Source organism: Alligator sinensis, unplaced genomic scaffold (assembly GCF_000455745.1).
Source record: "Alligator sinensis unplaced genomic scaffold, ASM45574v1 scaffold635_1, whole genome shotgun sequence".
Lineage (NCBI taxonomy): Eukaryota > Metazoa > Chordata > Crocodylia > Alligatoridae > Alligator > Alligator sinensis.
Window position 1 is genome coordinate 1,023,626 of NW_005842482.1, and position 21,957 is coordinate 1,045,582.

Below are 21,957 nucleotides of genomic sequence, written 5' to 3' on the forward strand. Positions count from 1 at the left end.
TGGTCACCAGTCCTTGAACATTTTTTTCAATTATTATTGTATAAAATGTATGCCTGGCATTGGGAAAAAGCGAGCTTAGTCTTGCCACCTTTGGCAGTTGAGTCTTTTCACTGGTTTTAGCTTGTGAATAGTTTAACAAAATACAGAACCACAGGGAATCACTTAACTATAACTTAAGTCTGGGAAAGAGACAGGAATTTTGACACCTCCCATTCTTCTGCACTTCTTGTTGGCCAGTCTAGGCATCCCTTTGCTTAGCATGTTAGCTGTTGTGAATCACTGTCCCCAGCATTTATTCCTCTCTATTCAAGGTATGGAATTGAGAGGTTTTATTCTCCTGTTACTCTTCTGGATTTAAGTTATTCTGTTTCTTATTGCAAACTGTCCTGACCCTGTGTTGGGAAGGGCAACATATAAATCAGATAAATAAATAAACAGTCTCAGCACTAACTAAACTTCATAAGGGCCTCTATTTTTTACTTTAAAATTCTCCTTTTTGTTCATGCCAAAAATTGCCTCAGTCTAGCAAGGATGGAGTAGGTCAATGTTCTGTGTGTGCTTAAGCCCAGTAAAGATCTAGAAGCTATGGCTAGGTACAGATGTTACAGTTATCATGTGTTAAGTGCACAGAAAATACTTTACAGCTGCAAAAGAACAGACTTCGCAGCACATAAAGAGCTTTAAAAATGGCAGTTCCTGCTCTAAGTTATCCCTGGATGGATGTGGTATCAGACTAAGGGCTTTAGGTTAGAGCGCTTTATGGAAAGTCTGTACCACAATCCATCCCAAGTCAAGGTAGGTAGCATTAGGGGCCCCTCACTGGGAGGTTTGCTAGACTTGACCAGTGCTTATCTCCTCTCTGCATTACCAGGTTGGAGGTGGAGGAAGGGAGCCCCCATGCAGTGTGCCCCTCCCCCCAGATTGCTGGGTTGGGTGTTGCGGGGTCAGGCTGGATCTGTATGGCATGGAGACTCCCCCACACCCAGTTCCTGGTGTAGCCAAAAGATGAATCAGGCAATCTCATGCTGTAGCTTCTGGCTACAGCTGCCAAGAGGCTGGGGAAGTGGGGAGCCCTCCCCTCCTACTGCACAGACCCAGCCCAACAAGCCCTACAAGACCTAACCCAGCAGATGGGAGCGGGGGGGCCCTGCAAGCCTCCTGGAAAGCATGCAGAAGCCTCCCACCTGATGGCCTTGGCTCCAAAATCCTCCCCAAGGAACAGTGAACATCTATTTGGTTCACTCCCACTCTAACTTATAGCATTTTAAGTAAAGTGCAATAGAGTGCTTCCATCAGGGGCTTTTTGAACATCTGTACCCTTAGACTAAATGTTCCTTAACAGTCTAACCTGAGAGGCACAAAATGATAGGCACACTCTGAAATAATAATGACATACCTAATGGATTGTGCTTCCTACAAAAAAGTCATGGCAACCAGTATTTTAAAGCACAGGCAGAAGAGGTGGTGGGTGGTAGTGAAGCAACTGCTCCTACTCTTGTACAACATCTCAGTGGTCTGAACACTTTCCCAAGAGACCATGGTTTTCATTTTTTCCCCAATATTTGGCTTAATATGAAATTTATAGACTTTTTTTAGAGCAGAATATTACTTCTGGTACTCTGGCCTACTTGATCATCAGTGTCCTTCTGTAGAGTGGAACAAGTTTGTCAGGAGGGATGGAAAGTGCACTCCCATCCTAGAATCCCCACTTGCTGGACCCTTAGCAGCCTACCTCAGGCAGGAGGGGAGATATAACTTGAATCCTCTCAAGTAGAAGAGGGAATTGACCCACTTAGGTGATGAGTGCTCTGTGTAATAAACCACGCAGAAAACAGCAAACAAAACAGTCCCTATTCCTTGCTTTTCCAGTCAGTCTGTTCTTTGGGCAGTGACTTCTGTTGTTTCAGCTGTCACTAAACAAAGGGATATATAATCATCCCCTCATTTAGCCCAAATTGAAGGCATCCAGCATGTTCAGCAGCTCAAGTGACGTGGTGTGATTGTCCATTGATGAATAACAAGCCTCACTACAATATGCTGTTACTGTTTGCTTTGGTTTGAATTTTTTTATTGTTATGTTTAATTTTATTCATTTTTCTTTGCATTTCTGCTTTCCAGGTTGTATTTTTGATATTCAGGTTCGCACAGGGAATGATCCACAGTTTAAATCACCAGGCACTCCACCAGGCCACCCAAATGCTGGTCGCAGCATAGGACAATGTAAAGATTCCCCATGCCATTTAATAAAATGCAGAAATGGTGGCACATGCATGGAAAGTGGCTCTACTGTTTAGTAAGTATAACTATTTCCATAAACTAAAGCATGACAGTGAATATTTGACTGATCTCAGCATGAATGTGGCATGCTAGTGCCTTGAAAACAAAAACAGAAATCCATCTTGCTTATTCTACAAGGGGGAAAAGGGGTGGGCAGAGTAAGCATGTTGACGATTGGGTGCCTTTCAGACTGGTTTGAGTCCACAGATCATTTTAATACTTCTAAACCAATTAAAGAATAAAAATGACTGTTTTTTGTCAGTTGGAATTTTCAGAAGTGTGCCTAATAGCCCAACTCTGCTGCCATTTGTCACAACCCAAAGGGTGTGATTTTTGTTTTTGTGTGCTTCGGCACTGCTAAATTGTTCCTGCTAAATTACAGCTTCTTTGCATGGTGGAGTTTTCTGCTGCAAAAGAGAACCCCGGTGCAAGGGAGAATTTCCCGCCAATTTGAAGCTTTCTTTGTAGGGTGCATTTCTTTGTTGCAGCACAGAAATGCTCGTTGCAAAGAGTTCCTGCCATTTGTATGCTAATTCGAGTCCCATTATTGGCCAGTTCTAAATTATTCACACGTGGCGGCTAGTGATTGGCTTGCTAGCCGTATAAGAGGCTTGAGTGGTTTCTGCCCAAGTTGGAGGACTCCACGAACAAGGGAGGAGGAGATTTCACGCTGTGTGAAGATCTCTAAGCGCTGCGGATCCTTACGGACCCAGTGCATTTAAAGCAGGCAGCGGAGGTCTGATCAACATCTAGCCTCTCCCCGTCGCTGAGTGCAATCCAGACGTATCCCTTCCCGCGCGCAAGAGAACCGGACCCACGGAGCCTAGCAAACTTCGTGTGAGTGAGTGAACAGAAGAACCCACAGAGCCTAGCAAACTTCGTGTGAGCCCTTACGACCGGCCTCAGAGCTCTTCTACCCGGGTTCGAGTCCTGCAGGTTTATTTTTCCCGTTGCCGAAACCCTTTGCGATGTACCCTCGTATTTTTCATCTTCCTGTCGCCGGAACCCTTTGCGACGTACCCTCGTGCCCTGCAGGTTCGAGTTTTGTTTTCTTTTCTGTCTGTAACCGCAACTTAAGCAAGCTTTCCAGCCTACACCACTGCCATCTCGGTGTAAGTAAACAAGCTTTAAATCTACCGCTACGCGTTTGTGCCTAATTCCAGCTCGACGGCCTTCCCTCTCCGATCCAGCGTGCCCGGGCTGCTGGCCACAGCCTGCGTGCAGCGCGGAAAAGAGCTCAGGTCGCTCCCGGCCCGCACACCATTACAGTCAGTGAGGACAGTATCATTAGCTTCATTAGGAGCGCAGCTGGGTAACCCTGAGTACTTTTGCATTCCACTGACAAAGGTACTCAGTCACTACTTTCTTACATTACAGTCTCTAGCACCTAGATATCCTGACACCTAGCCGACTCCTGATCCCTAAGGTAGTCACCCAGGCTTTTTCACAATACATAGGAAAAGCTAGATGCATGAAGAAGCTATTTGCAGAAGCCAGCGGAGTGGGGAGTTGCCTAAGTAAACAGGTAGGAGATGGAGTTAGGTATCTAAGCAACTGACATGGTGAACTTGGTTGATAATGGAAAGATTCCTACTGGTTCAGAACTGGGATCTTAGCTCCACTTCAGTCAGGCACTTATAGACATGGAAAAGAAAAAAAATAGCACTTTACTTTCAACTCAGTGTGGCCCAGTGCTGAGTGCAGCGCATGGCTAGAAGAGCAATCATCTCAATTTGACCTGGTTCACCTAGCATCTATATAGCTTGTGCACTTCAGTGGGGCTTTTTGGCACTTTTATCTAATAGCCGATTGAATCAGCTATTAAATAAAAGCTCCAAAAAGACCCACTGAAGCATGCTAGCTATACAGATGCTGGGGAGCTGGGTCAAACTGACGTGTTGCCTCTTCTGGGGAGGCACTTTTTTTTTTTTGGCTGGGGGTGGGGTTCCATGTCTGTCAGCATGGCCCTGCTGGGCAAACCAAGCTAGCCTTAGAGGTAACCCATGCTCAAGCAATGAAGTCCTTGCTTTAGGTTTTCCTGCTGGATGGTACAAGAAAGCACTGTTGTTCTGCCCACTGATTTCCATTCTGTTGCCTCTGCATACTGGAAAGATGTCAGGCTTCTGGAATTAGAGTAATGCTAGACACACAACCTAGTCCCATGGCAAAAAAACAGGTACAGAACATCTTTTGGCATGGAGTGTGGACAAAGAAAAAGCAATTGGACAGTAGGGGTGTGCAAAGCTTCGGTTACTGATTCGATTCAGAGGAGATTCGGCCCAATTCGGTGGCCGAATCTCCGAATCTGAATAGAATCAGGACATCCATTAATCTCTCCAAATCAAATCAGAAGCCTCTGAATCGATTCAGCGAGATTTCGAGATTCAACAATTCAGTCATAGACACAGCTTTATATGTTTTTTTCTACATACCTTGAGGTACCAGGCACAGCTTATGAACACTTCAATGGTGGGGCATATGGAGCGTCCCACGGAAGCGTGGGTGGGGGGTCCCCCATGCACTCGGCGGTGGACCTGAAAGTGTACCAGAAGTACTTCCAGTCCACTTCTGGGTCCACCACAGAGCATGCAGGGGAGTCCCCCGCCCCCTGGCTGGTGCCTCCTGAGTCTGGGGGAGCGCCTGGGGTCCCCCCATGACCGATCGCTGTGCCAGGGGCTTGCAGGGAGGGCCCCCACGTGTTCAGTGGTGGACCCCCCTGCACTCTTGTGGGATGCTCCATCTGCCCCACCATCTCAGCATTCATGAGCCATGCCTGGTACCTCAAGGTACGTAGAAAAAATATATAAAGCTGTGTCTATGGCCAAATCTCTGATTCTCTGAATCAGAATCTAGTCTTCAGATTCAGATTTGGCCAAATCGAATCGGGACAGTGATCCAAATGAGTGAATTGAATCACTGTCCCCTGAATCGGGCCAAATCCAAATTGAATACTGCCCACATCGCACACCCCCTAGTGGACAGGCCATGTTCTCGCGATGGCACTCCCTAGCTCCAATGTGGTATAGACATGCCATCTCTCTCCTGCTCATTCTCAGTACCTCTCCTGTTCTCATCCTATATTTGCACCAGCATTCTGCTGCCCTTCTACCTATCACTAGCCCACCTTTGGCCCTCTGATTTGGCAGGTAACAGGTGCAGATTGGTCAGCTGCCAGCCAAAATGCAACAAGTGGTCAAAAATGTGGGCTAAAACCAGGAGCTCTAGTAGTATCCTCAAACTGCCAACCTGCAGGTAGGTAGGCAGCAGGCAGCAACTGCAGCAGGCAGCCCACACTGCTGCAGTTCATGTGACTGCTCTGAGTCATCCTCATAAAGGTTTAGGGAAGTAAAGGTGTGGCACATTTGGAGAGAGGGAGGTAATCTAGAATGATAGCAGGAGACCTAGGTATAATGGAGAGTTGTTTTTTTTAATATTGTGGTGGTTTAAAATACCTTTTAATATTTTTTTTAAATATGCTCCTTTAAGCTCCAGTTGAATGTATGGATTGTGTTAGTGGTGTAATTATTTTCATTCATAATGTTCCATTTAAATTGTACCAGTCCCTTCATACTCAGGAACATCTGGCAGACTCTGTGTGTGTGTGTGTGTGTGTGTGAGTGAGTGTGTGTGTGTGCACGTATGCTTGTTCTTAACACTACTTCCACTGTTTCCTTAACAGTCACATTCCCTGAATCCTGTTTTGTCACACAAAAAGCAAAACTTTGCCAAAGAGTTACTTACCATACAAATGATTGGCGTCAATTTGTAGTGCCTGGCAGTACAACTCACACCTCTGTAAGTACTGCTTTCTCTTTTAAAACCACCTGCATCCCTGCAAACAGTGGGGTCCTCAGGGAAATTGGATCTGTGTTCAAATATTTTGAGTATCCTGAAAATGATTTCCCGCTGGAGATTTTTGTTGTGTGCTATTTCTGCACTTTGCCAACACCTCCACAGCAGACAAGCGTGCAGTGCAGTTAAATTGGAAGTTCAGTTGCTATGGGGATGATATTTTGATTTTTAAGCAGCAGCAAAAATGGACAGCAGGTTCTGTGATCTTCTGGGTAAACTTTACTTTCTCATCAGCAGCTGAGATTAATGGAATTACTTAAAAAATAATACAAAGATTATTTTTAAGAGACAGATACACCCTCCTGAGTTGTATTACTGATACAAAACCCTATTTTATACATAATGACATATCTTCATAACAGTCTGTGATGTCTTGCATGATATTCTCAAACAAGGTATGTGTGTCTTGTATCAACTATGTGCAGGACACAGAACATTTTACATTGTATAAAGGAGGCCCTTTATATGATGTAGGAGATTTTGTATTTTGATCATTTTTTGATTGTGAGAGATTTTGTATTTTGATCATAAGAAAGAACCCTCTTGGGTATGATGCCTGCATGTTGCAGTTGGAAAGTGAATACCTTTTTATAGAAGTTTCAGAACTTTTAGACAGAAGTTTTAAGTTCAGTATTCTAAAAAGTGCCTCAGCATTTTGTTGTAAGTACCATTTTCTGCCTCCCACCAGAAGGCCGTTCAAGAAACTGATTGTTCTAATGGTCAGGAACTTTTTTTGTGATTTCCTGCATTAATTTGTTCCCTGCCTTTTCCAAACTAATAGTTTTGCATGTGGTACCAAATCAGATGCTTACTAAAGTCTAAAAGTCTAATCTGTTTCATCTAAAAAATCCATTCTCTTGTCAAAGAAAGCTGACAGACTAGTTTGATATGATCTACCTTTGGTAAGCCTATGCTGCAGTTCATCCTATTTTCCCTTTGCCTCGGTGGGCACCTGTACACGTGCCCAATGCCTGCTCTGACATTTCTAATTAGAACGCATCAGAGCAGAATCAACTGAGTCTGCTGGAGTGTGCTAATTAGCAGGCTCCAGCAGCCTTGGCATCACATATATTCAGCATCTCCATGCTTCAAAATAGTGGTGGAGCTGCTTTAACTAAAGCTCATTGAATGAGCTTTAGTTAAAGTGCCCCCTGCCACCATTTTGAAGTGGGGAATGCTGAATACACAAGACACTGCAGAAGCATTAATTAGAGCAACTCCTGAATGCTGCTCTAATTAAAGTGCCCCTCCCCCACCCCTGGAACACATGTAAAGATGCCTCATGTTTTTAGTCTTTCCTTAAAAAGTCTTTGCATAGTATTGAAGTCAGACTAACAGGCCTGTAGGTGTCCATATCACTTTCCTCCCTTCTTAATTAAAGGCACTTCATTTGTTGTTCCCCAGTTTTTTGGTACCACTTATTTCAGTGTCATGTCAGAAACAGCATCATTTTCTTAAGGCATATCTACACTGCAAATTTACTGTGTCAAGCTGCAACATCTGCAAACATGCTGTCATACTCCACACTGGCTTCCTCCTAACCCAGAAGTGATACAATTACAGTCATATGGCTCTGTATCTGGACTACTTAGCACTGCTAGGGAAAGGAGTTCAGTGTTAATTAGCCCGCTCCAAGTACCCCAAATGTGCAACTGTACTGCAGTCCAGGTCGTGAGGTAGCCAGTATAGAAGAGAGTACTGCTTCGTGGCACAGCAGTGTAAACGTGCCTTTTGTTTAAAAAAATAGTGATTATTTTTCCACCACTCTTCACTTCTTTGTGCTGCATTTTTAATTGGGCTATTTCCTCTCCATGCTCTAATTCAATGCTCTCACCCTGTGAAGTTACTTTTCTCTGAAAAATCCTCTCCCTGCCTTGTATGTTTCAAATCCATTATTCCTATATGTGAGTTATATCAAGAGCTGTGTTTTCTTTCATTATTTGAATCTACACTGTCAACTAGTTTAGACCCAATTTAAAGCTAGCATGATTAACCCATTAAGTACGGTACAAAGTAGGTGTACATCTACATGAGACATTTAGCTGTGCAGTAGCCTAATTTATAGTGCTGTAAGTGCTCACATCTACACATGCACATGCCTATTGTGCAGTAAAAATGGCTAATCATGAGTAAATTTTCTACCTGCAAATCCAGGTAGCAAATTTACATACTGTGCAGTTATGCACATGTAGATGTGATCCGGGAGCAAATTTGTTCCCAGGTCAGCCCTGCCACTAGGGGCTAGCCAGAGGCCCAGACAGCTGATGCAGGATCTCCAATGGCATCATCCTCACCCACACCCATTCCCATGTCTGTGCCTACCACCCAGAGCCCAATTTGGTTGCAGAAGGAGACTTGTTGCCTTGTGGGATCAGGCCAACTCTCAGGATCTCGATATTGCGCTGTCAGACAGGAGGGTGTGACACAATTGCACATATACAAACACACAATTCAATTAGGTGCATACACATGCACACTACCAGCTCGGGCACATACACATCCAAACCAGCCTAGGCACATGCATACCTATCACCAATTCAAGCACATACACTATACACCCCAAAAGTTAGACACAGATCACTAATTCATATATCATGCATACAATGACATATATACACACACTCACCAGTTCACACACATACAATCCACCTACACATACACACAAGTAAGTTATAACTTGGATGGTACAGTGTGTATGTGTGTGCTTGGGGACACTTGGTGGAAGGTTAAGGTGAGAGAGAGTTAAAGTGTAGGAAGTGAAAGTTGCCAGAACCAGGATTAGAACCAGTGGACTAGAGAGAAGCTGACTGAGGAACTGAAGCTTGGGTTTACTTAAGACCAAGTGGACCCAGGGTTACTTGAGGTCACTGGTGCACAGGGGGTGGGGAATAAAAAAAAAAGCCTGGTGGCAAGGAGAAGACAGCCAGGAAAGAGAGAGAGACAGAAATCTGGAAGCTTGGGGCTGGAAACTGAGGCACACAGCTGAGATATTGGGGGGTGGGGCAGATAAGTGGTGGCAAGGAGGAGACAGTTAGGAAAGAAACTGAGGCAGAAACCTGGTTGCTCAGGAAAAAAAGGAAAAGGCAGTGGGGATAAAAGAGTGGCAAAGAAACAGGGGGTTGGAGGCAGAGAGGAGCTCAGGACAGGTGTTGGAGGTGGCAGTGAGCCAGAAGCAGGAGAGGGAGAAATGAGACAGAAGTTAGAGGGGTGAGGAGCAGAGATTGGAGCAGGGCCAAACCATAGTAAAGCAAAACCCAACTCAGGGGTCCAAATAACAGGTTTATTAAACAGACAACATACTACTCAGCCCCATGAAGTTATTGGTTCACACACACACATACACACAAGCACTCACAATGGCAGCAGGAGAAAGAGACTCAGTGGAAGGGTTGGAGTCCAGGTAGGGAAGAGAAGTAGAGTCCAAGTCCTTGGTTGGAGAGAGGGTAGGGGGTGATAGCTACCTATCCAGGCTGGAAAGGGTTCTTTGTCCAGTAGGTGTTGTCCAGAGGGGGGGTCGCCGGCAGGGCCTCTGGGTGGATAGGTTGTGTGGCATGGTGCTAGTCCAGATGGAGAGGGCATCCCAAGGAGTCAGTCTTCACTACCCCTTTTTATGGGGCAGACTATCTCTGATCTCCTATGGGGAGGGCCTGTCCAGGCAAGGTCAGTTCTGTTCCATAGGGTTCCAGGTGTTCTTACTGAGCATGTGCAGCCTTGGCACAATGGTGGGTTGCTTCATCTTTTGTTTCTTGAATGCTGAGGGTGGTTCCAAGGGCTAGGTCGTTGGTCCAGGTATTGGTGTTGATGGTTTGGTCATTCAGAGGGAGCTATTTTTAGACCTACTGCCATTGTCTCTCAAGCACCCTCATTCATCCCCATTCATTCAGGAACCAAGTTACATAGGAGGGGTAGGTGTGAGTCATGGGTTACACAACCGGGCATGGGAATAAAATGGAGGCTTGACATTACAAGATGGAAACTTGACATGACTTCTGCTAACTTACACATACAGGCCTAAAACAGTAATCACACAATATAAAAGCAGTAAAAAAAAAATTCAATACAAACATAATAATTATCACATAAAATGGGGGGGATAACTATATCAAAATAGCAGGGCACTTATTTGCAAAGAGGGAAGAGAAAAATAAAACTTACTACCTAAAATATAATGTTAAAGCTTATCCTACATCTTAGCTTACTTGTACTTATCTATAGGGAATAGAGAGAAAGAAACAAAGTCAGAAATGGTTGGGGAAGGGGAGGGAATGCATTTTAAAATAAATAAAAAAAAGAAAAACTGGGGGGTTTGCTATAGACTAGCAACCTCATAAAACTGTGGGATGAGGCAGAGGTACAGTGCCAGTTTGCACAGGGTGGGCACTCAAGTGCCCAGCTGTATGATGGTCTGTCAGGCCAGATGCAGGAGCGTAGGTGCGACCAGTCGATACAGCAGTACCACATAAAGGTCAAGGCCAGGGGAGCAAATGGGGATGGGGTGCTAGGCCAGCAGCCACCAGGGCCTGGGCCTGCTGGGCTGACTTACCATAGTCCCTAGACACCCATGGACACACAAACCCTGATCTCAGGCTAGGCAGCACACGGCCCCTAGTACAGAGCATCTTATCTAAGAAATGCTGCAAACTCTCAGAAACAGTGACTGCCAGGGGAGGAGCTGCCCATGCCCTGGGGATACTAGCTGCCATTGCCCCTAGATTTATAGATTCATAGATTGTAAGGCTAGAAGGGACCTTGAAAGATCATTGGGTCCAGCCCCCTGCACCAAGCAGGAAAGATAACTGGGGGTTAGGTGACCCCAGCAAGGTGACTGTCTAGTCTCCTCTTGAAGATTTCCAGGGTAGGTGATTGCACCACCTCTAGAGGGAGCTTATTCTACAGTCTGGACACCCTGACTGTGAAGTTTTTTCTAATGTTGAGACTAAATCGGTCTTACAGGAGTTTGTGGCCATTACTTCTAGTTTTCTCCTCAGGTGCCCTGGTGAACAGTTTCTCACCAAGCCCTTGATGTACTCCCCTAGTGTAGCAGTAAGCTGCTACCAGGTCCGCTCGCAGCCTTCTTTTCTTCAGGCTGAAGAGTCCTAGATCCCTCAGCCTTTTCTTGTATGGCTTGCTGTGTAAGACCCTGATCATACAGGTGGCTCTTCTTTGAACTCTCTCAAGTTTGTACATGTCCTTGTTAAAGTGCGATGCCCAGAACTGGACTCAGTACTCCAGCTGAGCTCTCACCAGTTCTGAGTAGAGCAGAAGAATCACCTCCTTAGTTCTGCTGGAGATGCACTGATTGATGCATGCCAGTGTATTATTTGCCCTACTGGCTACAGCATTGAACTGATTGCTCATATTCATGCTGTAGTCTATTATTACCCCCAAGTCCTTTTCATTCTTGGTGCTAGTCAGTTTGGTGCTGCCAAGCCTGTAGGTGTGTTGGGGGCTGCTCATCCCAAGGTGAAGCAGTTTACATTTCTCAACATTGGCCTTCATCAGGTTCCAATCTGCCCAATGTGCTAGCCTGTCTAGGTCCAACTATATCTTCAAGTGTGACCATGCAGCCCCATAACTTGGTGTCATCCATGAACTTGGCCAGTGAGCTCTTCACCTCTCCATCCAAATCATTAATAAAGATGTTGAAAAGTACTGGATCAAGCACCTACCCCTGTGGGATGCTGCTGCCTATTTCTCACCAGAATGACACTAGGAAATCCCCACACCTGCTAGACTTGCCACAGCATCCTCATCCATGGGGGTACAGCCTGAGGCTGGGGTGCTGGCTGCCTATCACTGGGCTCTGCCCCCTAGCCACCACCACCCCATGATCTACCACCCTGGGACAGCACACAAAGCACTTTGTACATAGTTTTCACAGGGAAGAGGATGTTTTATTGTTGGTGGGTGGGGTGAATGATGGATGGAGTGGTTTGTTGGGGAGGGAAGTGGGAGGGGAAATCTGTTTGTTGGGGAGGGAGGAAGATCTGTTTTTTAGGGAGGGAGAACAGACTGTTTGATGTGAGGGGAATAAAACTGTTGTTCTGAAATGTGTCTGCAGTGAGTGTGGTGCTAGAGTCAGGGCAGAGGGGGTCTATGGGCAGCAGTCCAGGCAGGCTACAGCAGGGAGAGCAGAAGGAGGCAGTCAGTCAGTGCCTCTCACACTAGGTGCCCTGACCCCCAGTGGTGGGTGTGCAGCTCACCCAGGGTCTGGGCAGGGGAGTCTGCCAGTGTTGCTGCCACTGCAGGTGATACTCCAGTTGCCAGGTGGTTTTTCCCTACTGCATATCCTCTACCCAGGCCTTATAGAAGAGCTCTACCTGGGCCTCACAGATGTAACGCATCATGCAGGCTATAATGCTAACCCAAGGGAAGTTGTCTTTAGTGAATTTGAGGTGTCCAGCATCCCCTGAGATAGCTAAAGGAGCACTCCACCAGGGCATGGGTCCAGTCCAGCAGCAGTTAAAGTGGGCCTGGTGGGGGGCCAGCTGGTTGGTGTAGTGCCACATGCGCCAGGGCAGGAACAGATATGTGGGATTCCCAATGAGAAGGGGTGGGACCATCGCGGTGCCCAGCTTCAGATCCAGCACCCCTGGTGCAAAGCACTCACTCTCCACCAGGCCCTGCAAGGCAGAGTTATGGAACACATGGGCGTTGTGGGCACTGCCCGCCCAGCTGGCACCCATGTGCATGAAGGCATCTCGGTGGTCTATGATAACCTGGAGCACCATGAAGTAAAAGCCCCTCTTACTATAGTAGGACCAATCCCCCATGGGGCGGGCAGGCAAAGGGGATGTGGTTCTCATCCAAGGCCCCTATGCACTAGGAGAAGCCCAGGGCATAGAACTTCGCCACCACCACCAGGGGTTCATGCATGCAGAGCTGTGCACACCTCCAGGATGGCCTCTCTGGTGGTGGCCGTGCCCACCCTGAAGAGGTGGCTCACTTAGTAGAGAGTGGTGAGTGTGGCCAGCTTGAGCAGGGTGAGGGCCAGCTGAGTGTCTATGGGGAAAGGCAGCCACATGACAGTGTCCTGCTATGCCAGGTGTAGCCAGAGCTGCTCCAGGAGGTCCTGGAAGATGGCCCAGGTCATCTAGAATGCATCCAGCCACTGCTTATCATTCCACCTGTGCTGGGTGGTGTGCAGCCACCAGTTCTGGCTGGCCCAGTGGCCCCAAAGGTGGTGGTGCAGGAGGCCCAGGAAAGTAAGGGCAGCCCCAGCAGTGATGTTGAGGAGCCCATCATCAGCATCCCTGATGGGGTCCAGCCAACTAGATGTGGTCCAGGTGGCAGCTGCACAGCCACAGAAGCCTTGGGACTGCACGCTGTAGCCAGGCAAGTGGTTGTTGCATGTGGGGGAGCCAGAAGGAGTCAAACGGCCATGGGGAAGCTGGTGGTCAGCATGGTAGGCCAGAAGGGCTAGGGCAGTGGCCAACAAGAGCCTGGGGTGCTGGTCTTCACTGCCAGGGTCAAGGGCTGGAGCAGCCATTGTGCAGGGAGGCAGAGTTGGCGAGAAGAGAGCTGCTGTGTGCTGCCCCTGTGCAATGCATGCTGCTTCTGGCCAGGGAAATGGTTGGCCAGGGAGCAGACAGCGGGGCTGGCTTTTCAAGAGGACTACTAGCTGCTGGCAGCTGCAGCTGGAGCCTGGAGCTTCCCCCAGTGGTGGCAGAGCCCCATTGAAGGACTGCAGGAAATTTGATGCTAAGACCAGCAAATCTGCTCCCTAGTCCCTGCATGTGTAGATGCCTGCCTAGGAGTGTTTACTGATCTTGGATCAAATGCATGTGTAGATGAGCCAGGAGCATAAACTGATCTCAGATCAAATGCGTGTGTAAATGAGCCCAGTGAGTGGGAATAAATGAATACCTATAGAAGGCTCAGGTGGAAAAAAGGCTATGAGATTTATTATAGTCTTTTCTGGAAATTGTCTAGTTGTCTTCTGTGTCATTTTAGCCTGTGCTCTTTCTAAATATATGTAATAATTGTGTTTCTGATTTACAGCATGTAACTTTTTAATTAGTTTATCTATCATATTTGGGTCAGATTCTGAAGGATGCATTCAAATTATATAGTACCTTGAGCTACCAGTAGCTTCATGGATTTCAATTGTTTATTTACAGTTCAAAATTCTATTAAATATTCAGTGAGATCATTACAATCTGCCTTAAATTTTGGCTTCAGTCAGACCTGGGATTAGACTATTGGCCACTTTGGGCAGAGAGTAAATCATAGTCTCCCTCCCTCCTCCTACTCCCACATTAGATGACTTGCATTAACTTAGTCTGGTGGAATCCCAATGGCCAGAGATCATAGGCAATTTATCCGGTTACTTGCCCCTGCTGCTGCTGCTGTGTTGTGCTGCTGCTTGATCCGTCAGATCCATAGGATGTTTTGAACTTCAAAGCAGTATACATCTTAAAGGAAGCTCCCAGGATCTAATGCAGATGCTGTCCCTTTTCTTGTCAGGGAGTATTGTACCATGCCAGTTTTTACTAATGTGTACATGCTTCTTGACATCCTTCTGAATTCTCTTTACAAAATTGTGATTAATATTTAAGAACCTCTCAGGCCAAAAAGAAGAAATCTGCAATCACAGTAACTTAATGTAAAATAATGCATGAATCATTATATATCAATAAGGCCCTGATCTCATGAGTTTTAATGTTTAAATAGTGACTGGTTTTCCCTGGTATAGTTTAGATAACAATAAAGAATTCATGGGATTTGTTTGTTATTACCCATGACTTGTTTTCTTTGAATGTATCATAACTCTACATGACAAGATACATTTTATAATAGTTTTCTGTTCAAATATAAATCGTCTTTCCAAGCACTTCACAGAAATCCTTTAGTTGCAAGGGGCTGTACAATGCTCAGTGGATTTGTTCTTATATGGAAGCTTAAAAACTCTGGAAGTTCAGCAAGGATTCTGCATTGTAAGATACATAATTGCAACTTACTGAGTTCATAAAATAGATTAATTTAAAAAAGAACAAGCAAGATTAGACACATTAAATTTTGTAGGGCTGTGCAAAATTTTGCCGGCTGTTTTGTTTTGGCACTGTTTCTAGATCACTCCAGGTGCTAGATTGTGCTGGGGGTGGCAAGGCAGCCCAGCTGGGCTGCTTTCCCATCCCCCATGCTAGATTGCATGGGCTCCCTATTCCCAGCAAAACGTCAAAATAGTGTCAAAACAACCCTTCTGTTTCGATGGAATGGAACAAAACAGCTGTTTTGACTCAAAATGACATTTGAAACTCAAGGTGAAACAGAACGGTGCCGTTTTGCACAGCCCTAATATTTTGGTTATGATTTCAATCCAATTGAGTAGTGACATAAATAGATGCAATTCTTATTGACTTAAGTAGGAATTATTCTGCTTATGTCAAAGATGAATTTGGTTCCAATATGGTCTTTGATCTCATGAAGGCACTCTCTGGGTGCATGCACAGGTGCATTAATGTACTTTTCCTAATGTGCATTAAATTTAGTACCTCCAGTGTGAGGTACTAAATAAATGCGCACTAGGCTGCCCTGTGTAATGCTGAAAGTGCATGTTTTTTAAGTGACACTTAATGTGCAGTAGCTTATTTTACTGTGCATTAGCGTAATTGCATTTTTTTTACGCGATGCCTTAATGAGTAGTAAAATAGGCTACTGCGCATTAAAGCACACATGTAGACACGCCCTCTAAGTGTAAAAATATGATGCTGTGTCAAGTGTCTTCCCAAGTGTGTTAGTCATCGGGCCAGTGGACTGATTCAGAAAAAGTAAGATACCTGGAGCAAAGCACAAAGTCCCAAAAGACATGGCTTACAAAAACTTGACCCTTCTAAGATCCTCAGCCTGAAGTGATCTTCTGTTCTGTTTAACTTCTTTGGAGAACACATGTCATGAGAACAACTTCCTCCCCCAGATACATATTTTGCAGCACATTTCCCATCCCCACTTTCTCAGAGGGAGGACCCTTTGCAAAATGGGAAATTTCAGAATTATTCAGGGCTTTCTAAGGGAGACTACAAATCTTCTAGGTAGGCACATCTACACATCTAGACTTTTACTGTGGAGTAGACGAATTTGCTCTGTTTCAGCATCTACAATGCAGAACTATTAGGTTGGAGTAAACTAATAAACTTTGCAGCACAGTAGTACCTGTAAATACAAGTTCTATCCTGCTGTGGCCCCAGCCACCCTTTTCCATAGCATTTTGAGCTAGGTCAGAATAGCCCTGGGCTGACAGTCTGACCCCCGAACTCCTTGCCAACTGGGGCTGCTCTGACTTGGATCAACATGCTCTGTTTCCAGGTGCACATGTAAAAGTGGTGCCTGGAAGCAATAAACTCCAGTGTCATAAGTGCTGGCGTTTATTGCTTCACATTAATATGCACATGTAGATGCACTGTGTGTATGGAAAAGAAGCCACAAGTGGGGAGGCTCTTGACACCCAATAAAAAGAAACAGGGAAATAGTAGTGAATAGAAGACGGGTGGAGAAAGTCACTAAGCTGTATCTGAAAAGCTTGAAGGTGTAAGGAGATCTTTTTTCCTAACCTTCAGAAACAAAGGGATGTGGAAGGAACTCCCAAATAAAAGCAGGGCAGCAAGCAAGTCACTGGGTTCCCCACTACCTCCTCAGGAAAAGACTTTGTAGAAAGAACAGGCCAGCAGGGTGGAGGAAGAGAGCATAACAAAAGTGGGGGGGGCAAGGCCCTAAACATTACTCAGTATAAATTAGCTGAACTTTTAGCTGCTTGTATGCATTGCAGTCAGACTTCAATCTTCTGCAAGCCTGTCCATTCTTAGTCAGGAAAGATAGTTTCCAATGAAACCATGGTCCTGAGTACCTTTCCTAAGCTTAGAATTATGCTGAAACCTCTCCTTACCTCCCTAAAATTTAGAATTATGGTCATTCTGGATTGAGATTGATCCAAACTGTTAAATTAGATACATATTCCTTAGCATTATTTATAGAGAGCCAAATTAGTTCATTACACTTCACCAATGTAAAAATAAGGTGGTCACTTAAATTCAGTGGTTGCACTTACAGGTTTAAGCCTGTTTAAATAAGCTGAGTTAAGGAATAGTTAAGTGTTACATTTAGACTGCAATCAATCTATGGACTATTCAGCAGTGTTTAAGTTAGAATGTGCTGTGGGCAATTATACGTTAAGGATTAATACTATTTTTTGCTTGATAGCTCTGACTTGCCACTAGAGGGCTGATGAGGGGTATGGCTAGGAGCTAGGACATCAGAGGCACTTACACAGGTTACACTTTTTGTGCAGTTGGGCCCCTGAAAACTACACACATGCCTGGCTACAGAGTACTTTTAGAAAGGCTGATCATGTGAAAAATTAATCCTTGGCAAATCAGCTAGTAGCTGAAGGGGCTTTATAACAGAGCACCTTAGGGAACTTACATTCCTCTGAGGATTCATTTTTAGCCCCTTTGCAGGGCTGTCAACTGGGGAAGGAAGGGAAGGGGAGGAAGAGGGAGCAGCAGGTAGCTGCCCAGCTGGGCTTTGCCTGGCAGAGATGGAGGGGGGCAGGAAGTGGAATGTGCCCCCCCAGCTAGCCATGAGGTAAGGAGGGATCCCTTTCCGCATGCCCCTCCCAGGCCTCTTGACAGTGGGGGCAGCAGCTGCCAGCTTGGCTTTACCATGGCCAGGCCTGGGGGAATGGGCATGGTGGAACAGAACCCCCTCAGCTCATGAGTGCAGCCTAGTTCCCCCCAATAACCCAGCTGGGGTATCTGGAGGGGTGGTGCAAGGCATGGGATCTCTGTTCCACCCTTCTCTCTCTTCCAGCTTTGTCCAGGCAAATCCCAGATAGCATCTGCCTGCTGGTCCCTTCCCCTCCCTCCCCTGCTGACAGCCCCAGAGCTGTGGAGAAGGGGGGGTGCAGGCTGGGAAGAGGGGCAGCTTGCCTCTCAGAGGCTGCTTGAGCACCCCTGCCTGCTGTCCAGGGCTGGTGCAGGTAGGCTCAAGCCCCGTTGACCCAATAAGTGAACTTCTGTTTGGTCAGAGGGGCTCTAACTCATAGAGCTTTGTGTAACGTGCTATGAGTTTGGAGTGCAGCCCCTAAACATCTATAGGCACCCCTGGGCTTTATGTCTGGATGATGGGAAAAGCTGGGAGAAGATGCTGGAGGACTGAAAACAGCTTGTTTTATCGCTGTGGAACACAAGCTAGGTAGCACGACTCAGGTTGCCTGAAGTGGCATAACTTTTAGATCTTCAAAGGGTGTTTAGCATGAGTTAATGAGCTTTAATATATAGATTCTTGTGTTTTAAGTGCCCTTAGCATGAACGATGTGTGCCCCCGGCAGCTAGGAGGGCATGGAAGTGGCAGGAGCACAGTTGCGGCAGGAGCACAGTGGTGGGAGTGCAGCGGCAGTAAGCACGGAACTCCCACAGACATTGCCAGCACTGGCGGCGGCGGGTGCAGGGGGTGAGTGCCAAACGGGCCGGTGACAACCTGCAGCCACTGCCAGCAGTGCCGGCAGCAGCCAGTGGGGATCACGGACCACCCACAGCCGGGGTGGCAAGTGGCGCCTGCCCGCAGGCACCACCGACAGTGTCAGTTACACCTTTTTGTAGGTAGGGGGTGCACTGCCACGCTCAGAGGGTGCACGTGCACCTGCATACATCCCCTACACATTGCCCCTGGCCCTTAGTATGGTCTAAGTGTAATGTGTAACTTTATCCTTAGTGTTCACTTTTATTAGGTTGCAACAGAATGTTCCTATATAGCAGGGGTGGGCAAAATAGTAGATTTGATCAGTGGCTGGACTCCATTTCCCAGCAGCCCCGTGCTGGGGCCAGTTTCCATGGGGACCCCAGCAGCAGTCGTGCTGCATAGCATGAAGCTGGAGTTTCTGTGGAGGCTGGTCCCAACAGCACTGGCGGGGCATGTGGCAGGGCATAGGACTACTCTAGAGCCCAGGTGAGATTTTACAGCAGTGACAGCATAATCCAGAGCTGGGGCAGAGCCATGATCTGCAGTCTATATCCCCCTGCCTGGGGCATGCATGCTGCAGATTGCAGCTCTGCCCTCGTGCTGGACCATGATGTCACTGCTGCAAGAATCCCACCAGGCTCCAGAGCAGCTCTGCACCCTGCTGCATGCCCTGCCAGCAGGGGCAGTGCCGGGTTGGGGCACTATAGCCAGCCCAAAATTCCCCATAGCCCCCCATAGCCACCCCTCCCAGTGCTGCCACTGCTGCTGCTCACCCTGAACAGCTGAGCCTGCCCCACTCCCACCCACTGCACAGCACCCCCTCAGCCCCTCCTGCTTGCTAGTACTTCTGGAACCAGTTTCCACAGAAACCCCAGCCCCATGCTATCATGCTATCACAGCATGACTGCTGCTGGGGTCTCCATGGAAACTGGCGCCAGCCATGTGGGCAGGGGCTGCTGGGAAATGAAGTCCACTGCCAGCTGGATCCAGCCCACAGGCCAGACTTTGCCAGCCCCTGCCATATCATCTCAAAAGAACTACACTGTTCACAGAGGAAGATGGTGTTACTTTGAATGACCAATTTGTCAAATCAAGAGCAAGACCTTATACAGGTTGAATCCTTAACTATCTTCTGAAATTATTTAATATAACTCATAAAAAGTTTAACTACTATCTTCCAAGATATTACTGTAACATATCTTAATTAATTATTCTGTTGCCCAACCACTGAATCTCACATAATTTTTCTTGCAATTTCTAGATTTCTGATCACTTATTAATTCACAATAACTACATCCAATCACTTAATTCCCTCATTCATAATAAAAGCATTGCACAATATTGGCTGAAATACCTATTAGTTTTTAAGAGAACTCTACTCTCCATCTTTGCTGTGTTCCCTAGTCACTTTCTAGATCATGACCTTAACACCTCTTGCTAAATATATTTTGAAGAAATTCTTGTTTAAATGAAACTGAATTGAAAAACAAACATAAATACTTAACTCTTTACATCAGTGGTGCTCAACGTTTTTCCTCCATGTGTTACTTTGAATTACCCATTTATCAAATCAAGAGCAAGACCTTATAAAGGGGGATAAGACAAAATGCTGCATTTATTGATTACATGAATTAGACATAGAGGTTTGGACACACCACTCATACAGACACACACAAATCATCATACACATCATTACACTCAGACATACACAAATACAAAACAACCATTCCATTCAGATATTATAGTTACCAGCAGCAGTTGTTCAATAGGAGTACTGGGTGGCTGGCCCAGGCCTATTGAGAGAAGATGCAGATAGCAGGCTGGAGTGGGGTGAACAGATGTGTCTGTGATCCAAAAAAAGCAGCAGGTGAGAGAGACTCACCCAACCCGGTATATATTGTTGCTTACAAATACAGTTAAATCTTCTTTTCCTGTCGCTATGGCATTCTCTCACCATTCACCCTTTCACATACACTCATACATAAAGGGCACGCAGAGTTCATTCACTTATGTCAAGCAAAAGAATACAAAATGGAATTTTCAAGTTACTTACAGGACAAGACTAACATGGCTACTGTTCACTACTATTACATTCTATGTTAACATCAGTTCAGTTCATGCTACAATGGGATAAGACTCCTCCATGTTTTCATCTCAGCAACTGAAGCCACACCTTCTAACCCCTAATTCATAACACAAGAAACGGACATTTTTGCTTGCCATTCAAGGAGCTAAATTATTTTCCCTCCTCAATAACTTTCATGCATCAAAGCATAATGGATAAGGGTGAGGAAAAAAAATGTCCTAATGCTGAATACTGATGGATTGAGATATTTTTGGTTCTATGAGGTCCTACCCTCTTTCCCCTTCATTCATTAATCACTCTAGAGGTGTTTCTGGCAGTGGTCTGCTTAACCATTGTTCTTTGTCCTGAGTGTTTAGTGAAGCAATACTAAGAGGAGCACTATACCATGTTTGTGAAAAGTCTAGGAAGCGAAATATAGATGTAATTTGTAATTACTGGTAAGATAAGAAAATAGCTTTAGCCACAGTATCAGAGGCTCCTGGATGTCTGTTTCACAGAAACTGTGTGCTGATTGATGGAGTCAGTGCCATACAACAAGCCTGAATAAATGTCCAAAAAACAAAACAAAAGACTGGGCAAGGAGCAATTGAGACCTGTGTTGTTATATGTGATTTTTTTGGCTTGTGTTAAAGATAGGGGAAAAAGCTTATAGGCATTTACCTTTCCAGTAATTCACTTTGGACATGATTTAGATGATAAAGTTTTACAGCCACAACTCAAAACATCATCCCCTGGAAACCTACTGTGCTCTCTTCTGTAAATCCGTTTTCTAAAACCCACATCTTCTGTGCCAGATGTCAGTAATCCACTAACCAACAGTGGTTAGATTAGAGACAATCACAGTGCATATTAATTTATGTGTTAAGAATTGAAAAATGATTGAAACGATCAAATTAGTAGTTTACCTGCAGTAGTATCTGATCTTATTACTCTTTCCTTTGGCCTCGCTTCACTGTTTTCCCTTTCCTCTTATTGTACATTATACTCAACAGCATGTACACAGTGATTTTTTGCTAAAAAATATTTATTATAGTTCCATGTGTGTACAGGACCTCCACCTGACACAGGAGGTACACGGTCCCACTAGGGGGAATGCCTTACTGGATCTGGTATTGGCAAAGGGGGATGATATGGTAGGGGACCTACAGATCGGTGGCCATCTGGGGGACAGTGATCACCTAATAATAGAATTCTTCATAAGACGTCGAGTGGGTAAGGTAACTAGTAGGGTGAAAGTGCTAGACTTTAGGAAAGCTGATTTCAATGAACTCAGGCGATTAGTCAAG

The 21,957-nt window shown here is 45.7% G+C and overlaps 1 protein-coding gene across 1 annotated transcript in view; it reads left to right on the top strand.

Annotated features, from left to right (window-relative positions):
* LOC112551503 (protein eyes shut homolog) overlaps positions 1-21,957 on the top strand; it is a 579,454-nt gene that overhangs the window by 505,983 nt on the left and 51,514 nt on the right. The window contains 1 exon segment of the mRNA XM_025212766.1: positions 2,119-2,293. Coding sequence (XP_025068551.1) covers positions 2,119-2,293 — 175 coding nt within the window.